This window comes from Rhineura floridana, chromosome 6, assembly GCF_030035675.1.
Source record: "Rhineura floridana isolate rRhiFlo1 chromosome 6, rRhiFlo1.hap2, whole genome shotgun sequence".
Taxonomy (NCBI): Eukaryota; Metazoa; Chordata; class Lepidosauria; order Squamata; family Rhineuridae; genus Rhineura; species Rhineura floridana.
The window spans coordinates 35950524-35975335 of record NC_084485.1 but is presented as its reverse complement, the minus strand read 5'-3'; the positions used below and the strand labels follow the sequence as shown (position 1 = coordinate 35975335).

The 24812-nt window shown below is 42.9% G+C and overlaps 1 protein-coding gene across 1 annotated transcript; it reads right to left on the bottom strand.

The window, feature by feature from the left end:
- Positions 1-5146: 5146 nt before the first annotated feature.
- On the bottom strand, positions 5147-24812 carry BLCAP (BLCAP apoptosis inducing factor). The gene is made up of 2 exons (XM_061631459.1): positions 24455-24812; positions 5147-6959 (listed from the first exon to the last, which is right to left on the bottom strand). The coding sequence occupies exon 2, from the start codon at positions 6821-6823 to the stop codon at positions 6560-6562; it is 264 nt and encodes an 87-aa protein (XP_061487443.1). The 5' UTR covers positions 6824-6959; positions 24455-24812; the 3' UTR covers positions 5147-6559.

Sequence of the window (24812 nt, the reverse complement as noted above, 5' to 3'; positions counted from 1 at the left end):
TGTCCCCAGCCAAAGCTAAAATAAAAGCTTTAAAAAAATTCTTGGTTGAAAGTGTCTGATTTGCTTTCAGCTACACGTCAGCATAGCTGCCTGTCATTCCCCTCTGCAGGCAGAGTCAAAAGGCACATTAGTTTGTCAGTTTAATTGCAGAGCAGCAGGCAAGCTTGTGCCATCAAGTGGAGTGTTTCCCAATAGAAAGAAAAAGTGACAACCTAGATAAAAAGCAAGGAAGAGGGCAAGACAGTGCGCAAGGCAACACATGGCTGTTCCACAGCAGCAACATCCTTTTGCTATTACTGAGGCTGGGATTTTCTCAGCCACATTTCAGGAAATCAAACAAGCTGTCCTGCTAGGCAGGGCAAGAGTTGGGAACCTGTCCCCACCCCCAGATATTGTTGGACTCCAAATTCCCATCAGCCCCAGCCAGCAAGGCCAATGGTCAGCAATGATGCAGTCTAATGCTATCTGGAGGGCACCAGGTTGGGGAAGGCTGCTCAAACCACTTTCTCCAGCAAGACCCTTGAAGGCTGAGGCCCCTTGCTGTCAGTCAAAATATATATAGGGTGTGGACATTCATTAATATCGGGAAAAAAAGAGGGGATGTCCCCAGAATGTCATGGAGGGAAGTTCCAAACTGTGTAGATATATTTATTTATTTTCTTTAAAAGAGAAAAAAATTCCTCTTGTAATACCAAACACGTTTCAGCCTTATAACTAGGCTTTCATCAGGGGCTACAAATCAAATATTTGATCTGTTAAAATGATGTTCTTTTTATTTGATTTGTAGCCCCTGATGAAAGCCTAGTTATAAGGCTGAAATGCGTTGGGTATTACAAGAGGAATTTTTTTCTCTTTTATAGAAAATAAATAAATATATCTACACAGTTTGGAACTTCCCCCCTTGCTGTCAGGTCAGAAACGTTTGGCTGTATTACATCTTGGGAGACCCAGCAAGGCCCGTTTTGAACTATAACCAGCCAATGGCAACAGGTCATCTGGAGAGAGAGAGAGCACGTGCGCACACACAGCTAGTGCTTGCCTTTGAGGTACTGACTGACAAGACCAGCAGATTCCTGCCTTGCTGGAGAAGGCTGAGGCCTCACCTCTTCAGGTTAACATCAGACTCTATTGCAGCCAAGTCTGCAAAAATGCTTTGGTTGCTGCAAGCAAGTCAAAACCGCAACTAAGAATCCATGTCCAAGTTTGTTTTTCCCCCTCCACCCTCCTAATCCCTTTTTTCCTCGTGTTGTCTTTTAGAGTGTAAGCTTGGGGGCAAGGACTGCCTTAGCACTGATCATTTTAAGCTGCTTGGGGAGCCTTTTGCCACTAAGATAAAACTAGCTTAATTAAAACAGAGTTACCAATCTATAAAGGCATACCTTTTATCCTGTAACTGCTACTACTATGAACCTTCAGGCTGACTGGAAGAGGGTAAACAAAACCTTACATAGACCATAATAAAAGCCTTTAACTCAGCTAATTCAATACAGCCTAAGAGCAAAATTTACAAAAGACTGAGACAGTACCAAAATCCCATGATAAGGTACCTGATATGCTGTATCCTATAGATTGCTTACAAGTGGAAATGGTATCACAAGTTCAATTCTTCACCCTCACATGCCAAGAGGTTTTCCCTAGTTCATTGTACTAAAGGCCACTGGCAGTTTTTGTGATCTGTGCCATTTGTGAGCGAGAGAAGGGGTGAGGGTGGAGAATGTGTAACCCAACTTTTCAGCCTTCATAATATGGAAGTGTATGGGTGATATGAAGGCTCACACCCCAGCAGCAATAGCCAGGAGAGGCTTTAATCAGTAGGGAGGCAATACTTCTATATCTGTTCTCCCATTTTACCACTATCCTCTCCCTATTGCAATTATTGCTTATTCCTCACTCCTACATGGATGACTACCTATTTCCACTCTCTACCCCTCTCCTCTATTCTTTGCCTCCACTTCCAAGTTTTTGCCAAACATTATGCATGCACATCAGCTTATTCTCTCCTCTCCACCACTCACTAAGCCTTTTGAGATGGGGCTTGCTCAAAATGTATGTTAATTCCAATTCCTGGGTTTTGGCATTTGCATTAAACTTATTTTCTCCATTATCCAAAATAATTTAAACTGCCCGGTTAATTCCAGGCACATAAATTGTGTTTGGGCTCTGTGTGCATGTGTGGTTTGTGCAAAAATGAGGATGTTTACACAACCCACCCTTTACTGTACATAAGGCCAAACCGATCCAATGGCATCCTGCTAGAACACCAACAGATTCAGCATGTAAGGATCTAGAGTGCCCCATGCCAATGGCCAGGGCACAGTCCAAAAATATATAACTGTGGTGGGGAGAGAAACCCACACAAAAGGAGAGAAACCAATCTGATCCAGGTAAGGGAACAGCTGCAATCAAAACCCCAAGCATAACTATTACTTTTTCTTACATTCATATCCCACCTGTCTTCCATCAAAGAACTCAAGGTGACATACATGTGGTTCCCAAGTGGTCTCCCATCCAAGCACTGACCAGACTCAGACCTGCTTAGCTTCAGCAAGGTAGTGGCCTCATGTTCCTTCAGACAATACCTGGGCTAACTATAACCCATGCATAGAAAGCAAAATGCAAATTTAGTTGTGTGGTATGTATGTGTACTGCCTTCAAGTCGATTCTGACTTATGGTGACCCTCTGAATAGGGTTTTCATGAGGCTGAGAGGCAGTGACTGGCCTAAGGTCACCCAGTGAGCTTCATGGCTATGTGGGGATTCGAACCCTGGTCTCCCAGGTCATAGTCCAACACCTTAACCACTACACCATACTATCAATAAGAAAAGGCAATTCCTTTAATAGGGCCAACCAAAATGTCACAAAATTGCGAGCAAGCTTTCAAGTTCACCAGAACTCTTCATCAGGCTGGATATTAAAGGAGAGGGGGAAAGAGAGAAAAAACTGGGTTGGTGTTGAAGCAATGGAGGGAAGAAAGAAAGACTTAAATTTGAGTAGGCTCCCTTAAGTGCTTGCTACTTTCAGGTTAGACCTAGGGCAGAGACACACAAAATGGCAGATTCCCCATTTTTAAAATCCAGCAGTTACCAAGAAATGTCTCCAGTTAAGTGAAACACACAGGCTTCTTGTTAGGTAAAGAACAGAAGAGAAACATGCTAGTTTTTATATTAGCAAAGCTAGAGATTAATGTTAGGTGATGTACTAGGTTAAAAAGTCAATGGAAGTCAAATTGGGTAGCATTACCTAGTAGTTGAAGGGAGTGTACCCTTCTAAGAGTAAAGTCCCATCTTGAGGTGATAGAAAATCCTACTTCTTCAGTTTTAGGACCCCACTTTTGAATGGCTAAATTCAGAATTCTCCAAAGAAACTAAAAGCAAAATAAGCCATGTTGGTCCATTAAAGAAAAAATCCAAAATCCAGTCAGACAATAAGTTTATTAGGACCATCCAAAACCACAAATTAGTTAGCACATTTTTGAGTTTACCAGAACTTATTCATCAGGGTGAATGTCACGCAATGTAGAGAGGGGAGAGAGAAAAAAAGCTGCTTGGTGTCAGAGCCACAGATAATTCCAAAGCAATAGTTTGAACTCCACTACATCCACTCTTTTCTAAAAGCACATCTTCCAACTAGCTAAGAATGTAGCTCCAACAATAGTAATAGGTAGGGTTCTCAGTGTGCAGCAAGGGCACAACTTTCATTCATGTGTAGGCAAAAGAGGTTTTGGCTTGAGCTTGAAAGAGAATTGCAATATCATATATAGGAGCTCAGAAAGTCAACAGTAATATTCTAAAGCCCAGACCTTAGAACTTCTCCAACGATTTGCACGTTAGTTGTGTTATTCCGCTAAGAAAAAGCACTTTGAAGACTTAGGGGTTCAGTGCACTGAAAACTACACCATCCTTGTCCCAGGACACCTCGCCCAGCTATATTTCAGTTCTCAAGTGGGGTTCCGTTAATTTTTTTAAAAAAAGGTATGTTGTCATCTAGCTTGGTGCTGCCGCTTTCCCTAACTGTCCTTCCATTTATAACCTCCTTTGGTTTCTTGCTTATCATTTCCAATCCACCCCACTCCAATTTTTCTGCAAATCCTGCAGAAAATGCTGAATTTGAAAGAATGGATACAAACAAAAGCTGGTGGGGTAGCCTATAGGAATGCTGTGTTTAAAAGATCCATTTTCTGTGGAGGTGAATATGGGATGTCCTTAGGGAGTCCCAGTGCAGGAGAGGGAGCAATTATGTGTTGTTGTGCTACAGCATTTGGACTGTTTGTGTGAACTATGGGGCAGTATAGAAATACAATAAATAAATTAAATAAATAAATAGACAGCTTTGAGCAAATGTGTATTTGTGGAAAATGCGGTATATAAATAAATTGAACAACAATAATAATAGAGGTCAATGGGAAAGGGGAAAAACGGAAAACGCTTGGTTAGCACTTTCTTATTAAATTGGGAAAGAACAGAAGCAGCCTGAGGGACTGGTTCTTTCCTCTCAGATTATCACTGATGCACAATCTGAGCAATGCCTAACTTTAGGAAGAAAAAGAGGGGAGGCTTAATGAAACACAACCCTTCCCCCGTTTCTGCAATTTTGGCCACATCATAGCCTCTATAGCTTTCTAAAAAAACAGTAGCTACAAGGGCCATAACGGAAGGCAGGAGATGGGTCCTCTTATAATTTCAAGACTATCAGCTAAGCTTGATCCCCACTATCCTCCAGCGCTTCCCCCCCCCCAACACACATACTTTCTGCAATTGTTTTATTTAGTATTACAAGTGTAGGAAAGCCAGTAAAGAAAGCTTCAGGGGAAAGAAGATCTTTATAGTTCTGAAAGCACTAGCACAGTCTAGTGGTAAGTTATTCCCCACGAAATGACACAGTTTTCAAACTCCAGAAAAGAGGTCACCAGACCACTTTGTGAGAAGGGGTCAGCAGGTCAGTGTCTGGCCTGCCACATCAAAGCCTTTGTTTTATTCACATTCCACTCTATTCTTTGCTTTGGTTTTCCAACCAAATTATCCCAGGAACAGAAGGTGGTGCTGGGGGTGGGGAAGGGAAGAGAGAGGAGGAGATAAAATGCTGCCTATCCAAAGGCCTTAGTCCAATGAGAGTGACTGCATCATAAATGGCACTAGTCCACAGACCAAAGTTTATAAAGCTTTATTAAATCTGTTGAACAGCTGTGCAATGAACAAACAAAAATAAAAATTCTCTGTGGAGTTTCACGATTGGTTTCTCGATTCTAACTCCCTTGGGAGAGAAAAAGCATTTTCAGCAATGCCCCTCCAGGGGAAGATTGTGCACAGCCAAACAGGTGGCAAACAAGATAACAATGAAAAGTTACCCAAAAAACATATGCCTGCTACCCCCAAAGGACCACGTTAGCAAACATTTCCTGTGGAAGAAAGGAAAGATATATTCTCTGGAAATTACTGATGTGCAAGAGAGTGAAGCTGGGGGGGGGGGCAGAGAGACAGAGATAAAGCTATGATCCAGGCATCACCAAAATAAGGCTTCCCAGAATCACGAGGATCGGCAGCTCAACCATTTGTTGCTGTCTTCCTTCCATCATGCATTCAAACACAGGCTTATTTGGTTGTGATGACAGATAATAATAATAATACTTTTGGCCTCAAAAAAAAAAAAAAAAAAGCAAAGTCACTCAGTTCAGTATGCAGAAACAGCCCATCCCTCTCATGTCAGGCCTAGCATATTCAATCCTCTCTACTTGAACACTATTTGCTTTTTCAAGTTAGAAACACTGAGAGCTTAGAATTCAACAGCAAAAATAATAAAAGGGATCCCAAAACATTACAGCAGAGCATGCTTTCTTCCCAACTCAAGACTATGTAACCTGTGGATATTTGGCTGGGGTGGGTGGCGTGATGAGACAAGCTTCAGTGCCTGTGCTCTAAAAATGGCATCATGACAACTCTGGGATTTTTGAGCTATGATCGGTGCAGATAAGTAGTTTGGAAAGGACTCAGGTAGGGAGCACATTCCAGTTTGGTCTGCTGCAATGAATCAGCAACCTCCTGGCTCCCACAGCTTTCAAGCTTTATTAGCCATTTACAAATTCCCTCTCAGATGTTCAGAACGATGAACACTAGCTTTTTATCAAAAGCAATATGGAGAGAAGACTTTCCAATTTCAATAAGATCAGAGGGCATGTGTTCCAGAGGATTGATGGCTGCATCCTCATCTAGGTAAGGAGTGAGACAACTCCAGGATCAGGCAACACTCAAAAGATTTCTTCACCACCAAGTCACAAAAGGACCAATCTCAGACAATACAGAAGGCAGGAGGAAGGGGGGAAAGCCACCCACAAGCTGCTCTGCTTCAACCCCAGGACAGCAACGTTATCACCGTAAACAGCTTTTGTAAAATTTTACAGGCAGATTGTGTGGAAGGGCAGGTGATCATGAATGAAACACTTTTAATCCAGACATACAAACAGGGTGCTTGTACTCTAATCACATGCCTTATAATCCCTCCTTCCAGTAGAACTGTCCTTTTAAAAAGAAAAAGAAAATGGAGCGTGCAACCAAGTGGGGTTTTTTAGGTGCCAACCACATTGGGATCGTGAGCAGAGTCAGGCAGCTGGGAGCCAGAGCAGTGATACAAGAAACAATTTCCCCAGCAGCTGTAGCAGATGAGAAACAAGGCGGCCAAGAAGACCAAGGCACAGATTGTGCAAGGTTTCCGCTCCAACAGGAAACTCAGTAGATAGAAGCCCATGAACATTGAGTGACTGAACCACAAGGCTGGGTTCAGGGGCTTTGGGATGAGGAGAACAGGCAGCAACCACTGGAGGCAATACATGGTGTCTAGCGATCAGGGTGTCACAGTAATGGCAGCAATCCAAAATGGCAGTGTAAAACTTCTCCTCTGTGCGTTCAGCTCTTCTGGAATCAGATGAGCAGGCTTCATAAAACCATGTGGTAATATATGAGCAAGTCTTGAGAGAAAGGGGAAAAAGAGGGACAGGTCAGCAAACAGAATTTTCAAGTGCTTTAGATTTGCATTCCATAGTAATATAAGTCCCCAAACCATACACATGGACCTAGATACTATTGTAGTTTGCACAGAGTCCCAAATCTTCAGTTCCCCAACTGCAATCCCAGCTCTAGCTGTTCCTTCTTCTAGACTATGAGAGAAGTGACAAAAGCTGCACGCTTCACCTACAGTATCCTTCTACCTCATATACAGGTTATTGTTACAGATTTTGCTCTGTGTAATTTTATTTGTTATTTATTGTATTATTTATTAATTTGAGCATACTGTCCTGCTGCTCAAAGGCCTCTAACTTATAAACACAAGGCAGCCAGGGCCAATTCCATTCTACACTGTTGTCAGTGCTTGAGAACTTCTTGTGTACGCAGCATCTGAACACAAATGACAGCTGAATTCACCCTCTCTCACACACATACACACCCAATTGGTAGCTGAAAAGATCAGCACTTTTTCTCAACTTTCTTTTCTTTGCATTTTGAGGTAGCATAACACTGGTCAAGGGCGAGAGCCAGGAAGTATTTGGTTCAAATCCCACCTCAACCATGAATTCACTAAGCGGCTTGCCTAGTGCCACTAGGACTCAAACCCCAGCTGAAAAGACAACTGGCTTGCCATAAAAGACTCTTACAGTGATTGCTGAGAAACTGTGAGAAACACTTTCATCTCTTGAAATGCACTATACAAACAGCTGAGATTAGAATGGGACAGCAATGCAAAGCACAAGACAGTGGGATGCTATAAATGTTATAAAGGATGGACTGGGTAGGACAGGGACATGGAAATAGGTCCCCCTCACGTATTGAATAACTTTTGCCTGTTTGAGCTTTTGGGAGAAATTGCTCAGATATACAGGAAACCCTTGCCCCACTGCCAATGTGAAGCCCTAGAAAAGGACTGCCTTAGAAACATGAGTACAGAATATTTTAGGGATTAATCCTGCTGTGACAGAGAAATGGGATGAAGCACATAGTTTCAGGCTCTTATTTCTTGGAAATACAAAACTGTGAACAAAGCAATGCTTGTCAGCAACCTGAAAACCGCATGTGTGCGTGCGTGTGTGTGTGTAAAAAAGGGGCATTTGAAATTTTTTATTGTGGAAAAAGAAAAGAAACAAAGATCAAGAATACAAACAAAAGAACTTAAACCCCAAGAAACACATTTATGTTTTCTTGACCAACTGAAATATTCCTGAAAAAGAGAGAGGCCTCCATCACACCATGTCTGAATAACTTGGGACCCACAGAGCTGAACAATGTAATCTTATATTCTAAGTGAAGAGGGATTGTGAGAAAGTTCTTTTCTATCCCAGGTTCTTAAGAAAGAATTCTGCAAAGATCACTTAAACTGAAAATCCTACATATTATTCTATTGAGGATTGAAGCAAGATCATTACAGTAGGGCCCCGCTCATACAGTGGGTTACATTCCAGACCCCCGCTGTAAAGCGAAAACCGCTGTAAAGTGGATCCCATTGACTTACATTGACCAAAATGGCGCCCGGCGGCAAAAAAACGCTGTAAAAGCAGAACAAGCGCTGTAAAGCAGGGCCTTTCTACAATTCACAACCGCTGTATTAGCGGAACGCTGTAAAGCGAAGCGCTGTAAAGCGGGGCCCTACGGTAGTAAAAAGAATCATATTCCACGTATATACTGGTAATATCAAGAGGTCACGGGCAGACTAGTATCAAAGTGCCGGTAAACCAGTTTCCCCCTATTTGGGATAGCTAACACACTAAACATATGCATTTTTATGTTCATCAATGATTGTTACCTTGGCAGTACTTTATCTGGAAAGATGATCTATTAAAATTTTAATTAAACAAATAGCTGAAACAGAAATAAAAGTTATTTGGCAAGTAAAATGATGCTCATGGATGTATTGGGTCTTTTTTGCCATCTGGAAACCCTGCTAAAAAACTATGGTTTTGGGCTCCAAGTGCCATTTTTTCGGCATATGTTCTACAGGTCACAGTGCAGATGGGAAACAATACCACCTTACATAATGTATCAACTGTTCCACACAGACACAAGATGTGCTCATGGGTAATGCTGGTAAAATTCATAACCACTCTGGCACTTAGAAATTGGAATCACCAGTTTTGTGCAACACTGGCACTTAAATATAGAATATATTACCACCTAAGAATTAAACATGCTTGCATGACTTCTGCTACATTAAACAATTCAATTATATTTTTAAAAACCACAACACAGAATCCTTATAAATAGCAGAAATGTCAAAATTCCATTAGATTACTACAGAGTGCCAGAAGACACATAGCAGTTCTACTATACTTTTAACTACCTCTTTCTTCAGACAGTTGCATGGTCTTAGCAAGCTAAAACAACAATGATTAGATAAGATACAATTTTATTTATATGCATTTCCAAACAAAAGGTCTTCCTGCTGCCTTCATATCTGTGTCACTGGTTAGTTTCATTCTGAAGGCTGGCCTGCTCATCCATTCATAAATTTTGTGGTTACAATGAGACAATTCCATGAAAAAGTGAGATAGCAGACCAGGGAGGGGGGGAGAGGAGCGAGAGAAACATCTGAAGCCAAAACTTGAAAACTAGCAACCCACTCTTCTTCTGATATATCACTCAGCATTCTTATTGTGCTGCCATCAGAGGCGACCTTTTGGAAACCACAGAATACCAGGATGTCTGCAGGCCCAGACAGAGAAAGTTGCTATAGATTATTCGTCACAGAAGAAGCATACTGCATTGGCTAGAACTCCTTCCATCAAGTTAGTTTAGAAACTAGTGAATATTCCCTGTCAAATATGCCCAGTGGGTAAACCAGAAGAGTGTAGAGCCATGGCTCTAGAACTACATTATGGGCAATTTGCATTCAGAGGAACATCCTGCACCCATCAGATGCTACTGCCTTCCCCACTCCGAATGGCTTCTTGCCTTTTCCAGACAAACTGCAGCTTCCCATCCTGACTGCTCAGTCTACAAACAGCAGAGGGAAAAAAAGGCAGTTGGAAGAACTATCACAACAGCCCAGTCAAATAATGAAACATGCACAACTCCCCTAATGCAAGGATTACTACGGCTATGACCACTGCAGAGACAAATGCATAGGAAAGCCTAGCACTCCAGCCCCTGAGCGTCAGACAACAGGAAGCCAACAATGCTCTTGCATTGTGAATGTCGAGCTGCTGACAGGAAAAGTTACTGCAGCCCTTACAGCAAATAGCTGACTGTAAAGCATGGCAGCCAGCTGAAGAGCAGTTATTTTCTGGAGACCAACCACAGGAAAGTAGAGAGACCAGGACACACAGGCATCAGTCCAGGAGGATTTTCTACACGTGTTCCATTGTGCTGAATTTGTCCGATGCCATTTGGTCCCTGGGACATGCATAGAAGAGAATAATCATGAACTGCATCCAAAGCAGTTTAGTCCGAAGGACATGGTGGAATCATCGCAGGCGCACTGTAATGAATTTGCTAGGCACTTCCAGAATAAAATCTCTTGCATCCGCCAGGACTTAGACTCCAATGTTGTAACAGTTGAATCGAATGAGGTGTCCAGCACACAGTCTTGTCCTAATTTTTTGGATGAGTTTCAGTTGGTACAGCTTGAGGACGTTGACAAGGTGCTTGGACTGGTGCGTGCGACCACTTCTAAGTTGGATCCTTGCCCTTCTTGTCTAATAAAAGCTAGCAGGAATGGAACAGCCGGCTGGGCCAGGGCAGTGATTAACGCTTCATTGCAGGAGGGAGTGGTCTCTGGCCTCCTGAAAGAGGCGATAGTAAGACCGCTTCTGAAGAAATCGTCCCTGGACCCGGAAAATCTTAACAACTATAGGCCGGTAGCTAACGTGCCATTTCTGGGCAAGGTCCTTGAACGAGTGGTTGCCAACCAGCTCCAGACGCTCTTGGATGACACCGATTATCTGGATCCATTTCAGTCGGGTTTTAGACCTGGTTTTGGCATGGAGACAGCCTTGGTCACCCTGTATGATGACCTCTGTCGGGAGATGGACAGGGGGAGTGTGACCCTGCTGATTCTCCTTGATCTCTCAGCGGCTTTTGATACCATCGATCATGGTATCCTTCTGGGACAACTCACTGATTTGGGAGTGGGCGGTACTGTGTGGCAACGGTTCCGCTCCTACCTGGCGGGTCGTCTCCAGAGGGTAGTGCTTGGGGACCATTGCTCGGCACCCTGGGATCTCCAGTTTGGAGTCCCGCAGGGGTCAGTTCTGTCCCCCATGCTTTTTAATATCTATATATGAAGCCGCTGGGTGTGGTCATCAGGAGTTTTGGAGTGCGTTGCCATCAGTAAGCTGATGACACGCAGCTCTATTTCTCCTTTTCATCTTCTTCAGGTGAGGCTGTCGACGTGCTGAACCGATGTCTAGTTGCGACAATGGACTGGATGAGAGCTAACAAACTGAGGCTTAATCCAGACAAGTCTGAGATGCTGCTGGTGGGTGGCTCTCCTGACAGGATGGGGGATGTTCGACCTGTTCTGGATGGGGTTGCACTCCCCCTGAAGGAACAGGTTCGTAGCTTGGGAGTTCTTTTAGATCCATCCCTGTCACTCGAGGCTCAGATAGCCTCGGTGGCACGGGGTGCTTTTTACCAACTTCGGCTGGTGGCCCAGCTACGCCCCTATCTAGACAGAGACAGCCTTGCTTCAGTAGTTCATGCGCTGGTAACCTCAAAATTAGATTACTGCAATGCGCTCTACATGGGGCTGCCTATGAAGATGGTTCGGAAATTGCAGCTTGTGCAGAATGCAGCGGCCAGACTGCTAACGGGGACCAGACAGTTCGACCATATAACACTGATTCTGGCCCGCCTGCACTGGCTGCCTATTTGTTTCCAGGCCCGGTTCAAAGTGCTGCTTTTGACCTACAAAGCCCTATACGGCACAGGACCACAATACCTGTTGGAACGCCTCCCCCGCTATGAACCTGCCCGTACACTACACTCATCATCAAAGACCCTCCTCCGAGTTCCTACTCACAGGGAAGCTCAGAGGGTGGCAACGCGGAAAAGGGCTTTTTCTGTGGTGGCCCCCGAACTGTGGAACGATCTCCCAGAGGAGATACGCCTGGCACCAACGTTGCTATCTTTTCGGCGCCAGGTTAAAACTTTTCTCTTCACCCAGGCTTTTTAATATGTTTAGTATGCGCTGACATTGTTTAATTTTTAACATTTTAAACTTTTAATGTGTTTTATATTGTCACGTTATTGTATTTTTGATGTTTCTTGTCTTGTGAACCGCCCAGAGAGCTTTGGCTATGGGGCGGTCTATAAGTTTAATGAAATAAAAAATAAATAAATAAAATAAATAAAGAACTTAAACTGACAGGCTGATCAAAAAGTGCTCCCTTTCTGAAAGAAGAAAAAGGTATTCTAATGCTCATTGTAAAAGCCAAGTATTAAATTCATTGGAGTACCTATGTTCAAGAGAGTCTAGCTGTAAATCAGTACAAGTTGGGCAGTGAAATCTTTCATACCCAGGTTTATTTTTCCTTAATCAGGCATGTGGTATGACAGAAAGCAACAAAATGTGTACAACCTTCTCAATGCACCACCTTATCACAGCATACACACACCATTAATGTTGAGAAAAAGGAGCTGTAACCCATCCTAAAATTCTAACTAAAACCTACATGCACTTAGAACCCACCTGTTTGTCCTTGAAAAAAATCTACTTATGGGTTGTATTCAACTTTTACTCAGAGTAACCTCATCACAATTAATGGATCTAAGCCAGTAACACGCATTAATTTTATTAGGTCTATTCTGAGTAAAAGTTATTAGGATACAACCCCTAATCTTCACTGTAATACAAGTTGATTCTCTCACCTTGCACCAATATACAGCTTGCCTTTCTTTTGTTTAACCCTATGTCACCGTACATGCCCATACCCTTCTTTGTGCTTATGAGTAGTCTTGTCTTACTATTTTGAGTGGCAAATTCATAAGAAACAACATTGCTCAAGTCTGGATATATTCTGCATAGAACATTTAGTACTCCTTTTATAAGGTCCTGATATCACTGAAAGAACACAGACACAGAAGCCTCTCATTAGGGATCACATTGCAATATAAGGTGTACATATCTGTTGTCTTTTCAACATGTACTGAAGATCTTCCTCTTTCAACAAGCCTTTTAAGTGGAGATTTTTATTCCAGTCTGCATTTGTATTGGAACTATTTTTAAATGATGTTTTTAATATATGGAAATGTTTTTAGTTGCTTTAACTTTTCTTGTTTCATGGTTGTAACTATTTTGTAACTGTATATTTTACTGTAACCTGTGCTGTGACCTTATGGTAAAGGGTGGGTAAGAAATGTAATAAATTTCGCTAGACGTATCTGGTTATAACTCGACACTGAACTGGAGAGGATGGTGGCAGTTCAGTTTCAGGTGTGCTTGCAGGAGACTAAATATCTGGAACTATTTCAGTCTGGCTTCAGGCCTGGTTCATGGCAATGAAACTGCCTTGGCCGTCCTGGCTGATGAATTTGCTGCTATTTAACACATGAAGCCTCTAGGACCTGTCATCAGATTAATACTGAATTTTAAATTGTTGTAACCTGCCTGGGAAGTTATGGTGAAGGACAGGTAAGAAATCAAATAAATAATATGGCAAAATGAAACTGCAGAAGACACACCCTAAAGAGATACATGCAAATTGCTCAAGTAGGCACAAATTCATATTCAGCATACCCAACCTGTCTATCTTGATTAGACCTGGAAATAATTACTACTCCTTCCTCCATAGTGCAGTACTACTATTCTTCCGTACTGATTATGGCTAAGGCATCAAGAAGCTCCCTATTTGTTTAACAACATGTTTTGGCTTCCTTGTAGCCTGTCTTCGTAACATTAACACACCTATCCCTTGTTCTTCTATCTCTCCTTGGAATAAATACTGTTAGCAGAGTCATCTGATCTGATATTACTTTTAGAGGGTCTGGCTCAATAAAAATTAGACTGGAACATGTCTGTGGCTAAAGAGAGCTTGTATAAAGTATTTTTATATTTATATTTTTGTTGTACACTGCCCAGAGAGCTATGCTAGTGGGGCGGTATAAAAATATAACAAATAAATAATAAATAAAATAAAATAAATAAAGAATGAAAGGGCAGAAAAACTGTGAACCACCAATGAACTCTCGTCTGTTTATGATAGACCTCCTAACACTTGCTAATTGAAGTGGATCTTGGTTTGATCTAGCAAGGCACATGTGCTTTCTAGCTTAAGACGTATGCAGATTACTTATGCCTCTGCTACTAACAAGATTATAAACATATACTCTTGCTTTGTATGTTTCACACACAGTGGTGGATCACCAAGTTATTGCAGACCCACTATAGACGTTACTTGGAATTAGTTTGCCATAAACTAGTATGGAAAGAATAGGTCATTGCAGTGGACTAGAATGCAGCGTTGTCCCCAACTGACTTTTCTGATGGAAACTCCAGATGTTTGGAGCAACTGAGTGATGTATTCCTGGTCTAACAGGCTTCTAGATTTGGTATGTTTAAAAGGAACAGCAAGCATGAGTTTGGGACTTCCCAAACTTCTTTGTCCTTATTTTCAAATTCTTGGTCTCTAACCTGCATGGCAAAAGGACCACATTAAAATTCACGAATAGGCAAAAAACCTTGCTGTTTAAGAATGTACATATAGCCCACAGATATTTCTATCAAACTTTAAATAGCAAGGAAATTGGGCAGCTATAGGGAATGCACCAGGGGAGCAGGAGACCTGACCTCTCTGAGATATTGGACTGCCCTACACATTTGTAAAGAGGCAAACACAATTTGGGTTGGTCTTTCACAGTCCAATCCCCTTCCCGTGTAGCTTGGAACAATTTGGTAAAATGTGCCTCTGAGCATATGAGGATTGGGAGGGGAAGGGTGAAGGAAGGGGGAGGGAAGGGATAAAGGGGGGTGATGGGAGGGAGGGAAGAGGGTAGGGCAGGTTTGATAATTTGCATACTTATTGAGTTCAATGGGATTTACTCCCATGCAATCATGCTTGAAAATGAAATTGACTGCCTTCAAGTTGATTCCAACTTATGGCGACCCTATGAATGGGGTTTTCATGGTAAGTGGAATTCAGAGGTGGTTTGTGATGCGTCCTTCCCTGGCTCTCCCTGTCAAGTTCCTACCTGCTCGTGGTTACTGCCTGTCTCTAGGCACCACCAGGGACTCCACCAGTCCAGACCGCTCTCTCTTATGATTTCTCTCCCCGCTCTAGCACAGATCTCAACAGATCCCCCTGCTAGGCAACCACCAGTAACGTCCCAATACTAGTATTCCCAGAGACTCTGAATACTGGTATTGTTATTCTCTTCACCGCTGCCACCATTTGTTACAGTTCCCCTTCAGCCTTGGTCATTACCTTACCCTCCCTTCTGGTCTGTGAAACCCCAGCCAAGGATCAGGCCTTTGGTAAACCAAATTAAGTATTTATTACAGATAACAAAGCTAACAAGATTAACAAGATTTCTTCTTAAGGCACATAAGCATATGGTTTTACTCAATACTAATCCGAACTCCACCTCCCTCCTGGTAAACAACTCTCTAAACCCCACCAAGCAATCCACTCTTTCTCTTCTCCCCCCAGATTCCACAATTTACCACCTCACATTCACCCAGATTTACCTGTCATCCTTTCATTTATACTGTCAGCCATTTTAAACATTCAGCCAATCATCAAGCATTCTATTGCCCATTCACTCCCCCTCCTCTTTCACTACTTACCATGTATACTCTAAACAACCAGCACTTACCATATATACACTAATATATAGGAACATCACATGGTTTACCACTGCCTTCTTCTGAGGCTGAGAGGCAGTGACTGGCCTAAGGTCACCCAGTGAGCTTCATGGCTGTGTGGATTCGAACCCTGGTCTCTCAGGTCGTAGTCCTAGGACAGCCTTTCCCAACTAGTGGGCCACCAGATGTTGTTGGACCACAATTCCCATCTTTCCCCGGCTGAGGCTGATGGGAGTTGTGGTCCAACAACATCTGGTGGCCCACTAGTTGGGAAAGGCTGTCCTAGGAGGAGGAAGGGAGGATGGAGGGGAGGAGGAGGGTGAAGGAAGGGATTGGAAGGGGATGAGGGAGGGGAAGGCACGGGTGAAGGAAGGGGCAAAAGGGAGGGGATTGGAGGGAGGAGGAGGGGAGGGCAGGTTTGATCATTTGCATGCTTTTTGAGTTCAGTGGGATTTACTCCTGTGCAATCATGCTTAGGATAAGTGAAACTGACCTGGAGGAGGGGGAGGGCAGGAAGGGGAAGGGAGGATACTGGGTGGGTGGGCACTGGGCAGAGGGGAAGGCCCTTTCCTTTCCAAAAGGAAAACACTGTGAACAGTATCATTGCTTTTCAGGGTTTCCCCCAGCATTCTACAGCAGGCACATGTAGCCCCCCACCCAAATTTAAACCAAAGCTGTCCCTAGCCACATCCACACCAGACTGTTAGGCAGTCATGGCTTCTCCCAAGGAATCCTGGGAAATGTAGTTAGTGACAGCTGCTGAGAGTTGCTAGGAGAGGCTCTGTTCCCCCACACAGCTTCAGAGTGGCTGACTGTTAAACCATTCTGGCCACTGGAGCTCTGTCAGGGGAATAGGAATCTCCTCTCAGCACCCTTCACAAACTACACTTTCCAGGATTCTCTGGGGAAGCCATGACGGTCTCAAGTGAAATCAAAGTCTGGTGTGGGTGTGGCCCCCCGAATGGCCAAGCCCAGCAGCTGTGAGTCTGGCTTTTAGAACATTGACAGTTGGTTCTTACTGAGCATGCCTGACATTATCACTCAGTTCAATGCTAAATTTCTTAAATTAATTAAAAATCAGCCAGGCATTTTTTTTAACTTTTAAACTGCAGAAGATGAAGGACAGAGTATGGGGCAAGGTAAGTAATAGGATTACAGGTACTCTGTGACCATGGCTGATTTTTAATTAATTTCAACAGTTTATGAGAACTCTGACAGAAAAAAGTCCAAAAGGGCTCTGGGTTTTTCCTCTCCCTTTTTACACTTTGAACTCTCGATTCTCTGTTTTGTGTGTTACCATGAAAATTGAGAGGATTGTTAAGCAAGTGTTTCTGAGTCCAGGACTATAGGTTTTGTAAGGTTTTATTTTGAAATGAGCTTATGGGAAGCATCAGAATGGCATACAGGGTATTTTCAATTTAACATTGCAGAATGTGAAAAATCCATGCTGACTATAGTATACAGCCACTCTTGCGGCTGTATAATAAACTACATTCCTCATTATTTGTTGTGCTACTTATATTCTGCTTTTCCCAAAACACAGCTGGCTATGGGCAAAGAAAGTGAAAACATTTACAGTCACTTCACCACATTCAATTCAAATATACTTTTCTCTAGAGTCAAGCTCTGGACAATCAAAAACTCAGCTCTGTAAAGATGCCTTGCAGAAGCATTTATGAAAGGCACTGACTGGCTCCTGCCAGCGATGTCACAATTCACCCTCATTCCCAGAGTAGTTTACTATACTGTTTTTAAAATTTTCATTTTTTAAAATATAATGCAACAGATGAAAATTGTAAGTGAATAAGCTTGCATATGGTGCTTATAAAAAAGAGAACTGCCCATGTGAAGTACATGAGAAAGAACAAGACTGTCAACTGCATCAGCATCCAATTCACCAACATATATGTCAGTTATTCAAACTGCAAAGAAAAAAGAGGAAGTTGGGCTCATACCTAGATGTAAGACATAGTGCTGAACTGAACAAAGTCTTTGTGTGAGTAGAGTGACTTCCACTCACACAACAGAGCATTTCCTCCTTTCAGACACCCTTAAATATGCTCTGAGGGTTCCCTCAACCTTCTGGAGCAGATCTGTGGGGGTTTGGAGGGAGGAGAAGGGTGTTATGTTCCACTCATGCAATGACTTTGTTGGATTCAGTGCGTAACAGTGAGTAATCTATATGTTATGTCTGTCTTCACTCTTAACACTCACACGCACCTACATTGTGGGGGGCATTTCACACTTCGGTATATCTGCTCAAACACAACTGCTGCGTGCACTCCATTATTCTAGAAATTACTGCAGTAAAAATATTAAGTGTCTGAGAAGATCATATACATTCATAGGAACAAAGGAAGCTGACTTATACCGAGTCAGACCATTGGTCTATCTAGCTCAGCATTGTCCACAATGACTGGTAGTGACTCTAGGGTTTCAGGCAGGAGTCCCAGCCCTACCTAGAGATGCCAGGGATTGAACCTAGGTACTTCTGCATGCAAGGCGGATGCTTTACCACTGAGCTACAGTCCTTCTTAAATTTCCCAAAATATGAAGATGTATCTTTTGTAATACAGACAAACTATGTCAGTGAATGTGTTTGACTGAAGTAGTTTAAGAGAGTGGAGAACAAATTTGAAAATGAGGGAGTACAGGCTTTAAGAAAAACAAAAAAGTATACAAGACTAAGGAACATATAGTAAGTACAGCTGGAGAGCAGTTGGTTTGTCCTCATCAGGTAGCAATCAACTGTTGCAGGGACATAGAGCAAAATGATCATGTTTTTCTGGAAGATGCAAACCAAAATTTATTCAAAGAGTCTCAATTTGACAAAAGTGGGCCTTTCAAAATTATTTTAACTTGAAAAATTATTATGGTGAACATAAGAGAAAAAGCTTGACTGTTGAACCGATCCTGGACCATCAGCACCTAATACAGGGGTCACAACTGCAATTTTCAATTGGCAGATTATAAGTGACCTCCTGTTTCTCACTTTTATTCTTGTTCTGTAGCTTAAGGAACCACTTTTTGCCTTGTGTACCAACTCATAGTATGATACTAGATAACTTGCGTTCCCAATGTGATGTCAATATCCAACTGAGACAGGCAAATGTCCTTATATCAGACCTATGACCGATATCTGGGTCCTTAAGAATAGAATGTAACCAGAATGAAGTCTCCTCAAGTGTATGCCCATGCTCAGTATTGCAGCTCAGATCTGTGGGGTAGCCTGTACATAGTCCTATTGATAGATGTGGCCTGGGAGTGGTGACACAAGACAGGGCTTTCTCGGTGGCAGCACACCATCTGTGGAACTCCCTTTCAGGGGAAATTCAACTGTCCCTCCACACTCATAACATTCAAGTGCCAACTGAAAACATATTTGTCTGGGCTTGGAACACAATGTATTAGACTTCATTCCAGTAATTTTTTTTATTGTTCACTCCACTGTATTTTAGTTCTTGATATTTAGTTCTTTAGATTGCTGTTGAGATTTTATTTATTGCTTTATGTTTGTAGTTAATTATTGTTGTTCACCACCCTGGGCTCCTATAAGGAAGAACAAATAACAACAGCAACACTGGTCGATCTCTTCAAGTATGAAGTTGTCATTAATCTGAGGAAGAATAATTAACAATCTCAAGAAAAATATTGTCGCGCTCCTTGACTATGGTTTGCTTCATGCAATCATAACAAAACATGCAATATGCATAGCAAAATCTGCCTAAGATTCATTTGTAGGTGAAGAGCAAAACATTATTTGTGAATAGAAGTTTCTCCTCTGTGGCAGCAGGGAGTGTCTCAGGAGCACTGAGGGAGAGATGGCAAAGAACTAGCAAAGAATGCAATGCTGTTTCACTTCAGTCTCCATTGAAATGCTATCATACATGATTCTGTTGCATTGCACGGTATTATGCATATTGCCATGGAAACATCAGATAAGACTAACTTAGGGACATCTAAGGATCTTGTAGAATCCCACTCAGTTGACTACATCAAATGCTTTGCTGAGTTCAACAGAAGTGAAAGGAGAGTGGCTTACTTTGTTCCCTGTATTTCTCCTGTAGATGGGGCAGACAGAAGATTATATCTATTTCTGATCTGCTTACGCTGAAGTTGCACTGTGCCTGAAAGAACACTCAAATCATAAAGTTCCTGAGAGTCCTCTCAAAAAAATCCAGCAAATACTTTCCCTAGCAGTGTTCTTCAACTTTTGGTCCCCAGATGTTGTTGGACTACAATTCCCATGATCCCTTGACGAGTGGCTAAGCTGGCTGGCAATGATGGGAGTTGTACTTCAAGAATATCTGGGGACCCAATGTTGAAGAACAGTGCCCTACGGTACTGATGAGAGTGTTTCCAATGTCTCTATGGTTGCCTTCATTCTTATACAGCATATTAGCACCACACAGGTTCTGTAGAACAACTACTTTCCTCAAGCAGCAGAACTAGTTATAATGGATGCACAACTGTCAGGTTTTCCAACTCCCGTGAACTTCAGCTGTAATACCTCTTTCTAGGTATCCCATTTGCTAAAGACTCTGTGACTTGACTCCTTGTACTATCCTTGTTCACATGTGTAAGGTATCTGTGACAGGGCACTGAGGGTATCAGAGACACATCTTCAGCTCAAGAGATATAGCTGCTTGTTCCTATTGATTATGTTGCTATCCAGAGTCTGAAGGATGAGAGAGGTTTAGAGGATGCAATTTAACTGTGGCATCCAGAGATAACAGAACCAGGTTTCAGATAGAGTGGGAAGTTGTACCCACAACTATGGGTACAAGCTGTGGACTTTAATACACAAATAACTGTTCTCTAACATCTATAAACTACAAGGAAAGATAGATCACTAGTTTAAAAAGCATTTCTTAATGACAATGTGTGCTTCAGTAAAACTGAACCTTTTGGATAAATGAGAACAAAAACCTATGTTAACCAACTTTGCTATTATAGTGGAATATCTATCTTGAGTGGCTTTCTCCCCAGATGAACTTCCCAGGCAACAATGGAGAAAAGTGTTGAATCCTATGGACTTTGTCCTAAGATTGATTTCAATGCTTTACAAGTAAGCTGAACTTTTGTCCCACATCTGTAAAAATACAAATTTCCCATTTATACAGCAGCAACTGAAGGTAGTATAATGCAAAGTATTTTACCTCTGTCACAGATGAATGAAGCTAAGATAATATCTCACCTCAGTGCAAGCACTTGCAGAGAAGGAAATCTTCCCCCCTTGTGCAACTTTGGTATTGTACAAAAACTTCCTTCAAGAAAACTAGATAGGCAGCATTGTTGAAATGATCAGCAACAGTCTGATATTGCCTCCCTTGTATGAGACTCAAAGGTACATATTACAGAAGAGCTTGAAAGGGTGGGGGGATACACTGCACACTACCCTGCTCATTAGGCTGGTGTAGTTAAAATATATCAATTTCTGCAGCCTGCATCACAGGATGAGCTCAACCAGGCCCCAAAAATTTCCTCCACTGCATTTCTAGCAAAATAATTGTGCTATCACAATAACCAACTTGGTGCCCTCCACATGCTGTGGAACAAGACCTATCATCCCTGGTTCTTGGCCATGCTAGCTGGGGCTGATGAGAGTTAGAACCCCTAACACGTGGAGGACATGACAGTATCACTATTTTTTTAAAACATTCAATAAGTCAGCTTTCAAGAATTTATCTGGGACTTATGGGAATTGTAGTCCAAAACATCTGGAGAGCACTAGATTGGAGAAGGCTGACTTACTGAATGTGTCAAGAAGTGCATGCAAAAGTGCTGATACACAATACTCCAGCAAGAGAGAGACAATTTTTACAATTGTCAAATTCAAACTAGTTTCCAAGGAAGATATATTTGCAGGCTGAAAAACTTCTGCACCAAAGAAGGTCAATCAGAGGAGGGTGAAAGAGGCAAGAGAAGCTGGAAGAGAAAATATACAAAGTCAAAGTAATTAAAAAACTGATTAGGAATTGAACAAGCAGGGACAAGAAATCTCTCCTTACAAAGGAAGTAAGACAAATGGTGAAATTCCAGATAAACGCTAAAAGACATTTGTTACTTTATAATAAAGCATTGTTACTGAAGTGCACTACAGTCTTTTACTTTGTTCATCCTCAGCAACTTGTGAGATGGACACTCCTCCTATTTTAAAAAACCAAGTCTGACAGAAGACCATTAAGTAAGTCTATGGTGAAATGACTTGAAGTCAACTCTCCCAGTTTCAAGTTCACCACTCAGACCAAACTCTTGTGTGCGGTTTCCAGAATTTTCCTTCAATTACTCTTCAAGTCCAAAATATTACTGTTATAAGGAAATCTAGCTTGACATATGCAGCTCCTGTTTAGGCTTCAGCTTGTGTATTAACCCTCTTCATATATTCATGTAACAAGCTAAAATAAGGATAACACAAAATTGATCAATATGGGATGAAGATGTGGCAATAGAGACATTTCACATTACTTATGTTTCCAAGAACAGCCTTCCCAGATATAGGACTGAAAAACACATTACCCTAGTTGCAGAAATCTGTGTTGCAGTTAAAGAAAATGTATTCCTTTCAAGATCTTGAGTGCTTTGGAACAAGGTATGGGCACTACAAATGTATTCCCATTCCCAACCTGCTATATACCTATTTAACTGCACACACCCCCTCATGAGCTGTAAAACTAAGTCAGAGACAAGAGAGTATTCAAAGCTGAGACTAGATTGCTAGGTCTCCATTACTGCAAAGACTGCTGAAATCAATGATTGCTTTGACTCCAAAAAACCCAGGAAAGTTTTACCAAATAGATTCTACCATTTCTGCAATCCCTTTTGTTTCATACTTTTAAATATTTGGTGCCAACAGCACATGGGGTGCTGTACAGAACACAGGCAGCGATCAGGAAGAAAGAACAATGAAAATTACTGTATTTAATATGGGAGGCAGCAGTAGCTGGTGTAGTAGGGTGGAGCTGTAACGCCACCCTAATACTGATGTCATTGTAGCTTACCTGGACAGTGCTGGGGTGGGGCAGAATGGTGCAGCGGAGAGACTGGGGCTGCATGGACACACTGGCAGAGACACTCTGGTGTGCCCATCAGTTTATCTGTGCAGCCCTGCCCTTGCTGTCACCCTGCCCTATGCCTGCATCATCTAGGTAAGGTGCAGTGATGCTGGTGTCAAGAGGGCAGCTCTACTAGTCACTACTGGCAGGGGAGAGAGAACCTGAAGGCTTCAGTCTAATGCCATGCACAGGTGGCAAGAAACGGGGTAAATGAAGAGATAGGAATTGGCATGGCAGAAAGAGAGAGAAAAGGGTGCCCTATCCACTGCTCATTCTGGCCCACTTACTGCTGGGATGCAGTTCCAGACAAATTACACCCAATGGAATGTGGTCCTCAACTGAGAAAAAAAAAGGCCCCCAGCCCCGCCCTAAGGAGAGAGTTATGTTGCAGGATTAGGCAAGAAGAGCTGCCTGGCAGCAACAGACCCTAGCGGCTGTCCAGTGCCCCAACAAATGCCTCTGAACAGCTCATAATGAGGGCATGAAGGTGTTATCCCTCCCCAGCATCTGGCATATCAAGGTTGTATTTAAATATCATAGCCAATAGCTATTGATGGCCCCACATACTTGTCAATCCCTTTTTTAACAGCCATCTAAACACACACACCATAAATGCTACAGTCTTACAAAGTGCTTTAAGTGAAATACATACTGTACAACTTTTCTATATTGATACACTCTTTTTCATTTTAATGTCCTTGTGATCTACTGGGGCATTACTCTGAATGGGAAAGGAGCATATAAAGCATAGACTGGGGAACCTGTTGCCCTTCAGATGCTGTTATAACTCCAATTCCCATCACTCCTGACCACTGGCATCTGGCCAATGGAGCTGGAATCCAACAACATCTGGAAGGCCACAGAGTTTCCACCCCCGATATAAGCAGACATAATTCAAATTTACAACAGGGAATTCAATAAGCCAGAGATTACTAACCTGTGGCTCTCCAGATACTGCTGAACTCCTACTCCTATCAGGTTCTGCCAGCATGGCCAATGGTGAAGGGTGAGGAGTGAGGGGAGTTGGAGTCACAACAGCATCTGAAGGGCGACACAGACTAGCTACACCTACCGTAGGTTAATCATATCTTAAAGAACGGAAAAGAAAAAAAAGTAATTCGTTTTATCCCCACCATAAGTCAATTTCACTGGGTAACCTCAGGTTTGGCGACGAAACGAGGACAAAGAACTTTTTTTGGGGGGGGGGAGAAGAGGTAGTGGCACCTGTAGACAGAGCAGGGCTTCCACATCCAAGGACCTTTGAAGGGAATTCCAGATAAAACAACATGCGGGGGGGGGGCTCCACTGTGACACAAATACGAGACTGGGAGAGGGAAGAAGGAAACAGGAAGGGGCGCCCAAAGCTTTCTTCGCCGTCCCTCCCGCCCCCCCCAATTACCCGCGGCCGAAGCCTCCCACCGCTTTCTTATTGTATTTGGGAAAAAGCGCTCCCTTCTCTAGAGCTCCTCTAAGGGACTCAACTCGGGCGTTTCCAGCCTCAGAGCTGACGTGGGAAACAGAAAAAACTGTCACCGGGTTCGAAGTACCACCCGGACTGGAACTGCCTCCACCGCCGCCTCGCCCTGGAGACATTCCCTCCGCGGAGCCCCAGCCGCGTTACCTGCGCTCCTCGCCATAGTGCTGCCTCGCCTCCAGGCCGCTCTCCTCCGTGGCGCTCACGCTCGTTCTCTGCGTTTGTCACTCTCCGAAGGACCATCCAACTGCCGACTCAGGACCCGAGGCGGTTCGCCCACACCACTGCCTTCTTTCAGGCGAAACCAGTCCTACCCGTACCGAAGGGCTGGGTTGTCCCTTGCCAACGACACATATTTCATTCTATTTAGCTTCAGTCCTCTAGAGCAGCTGGGTCGGTGGTCAAGGGTCCGGTTATGTTTTGAACAGGCATCGCCAAAGACAGCCCCTTCAGTACAGATCCAACCATTGGGAGCAGGGGGAGGCTCTGCCGGCCAGATTGAGAA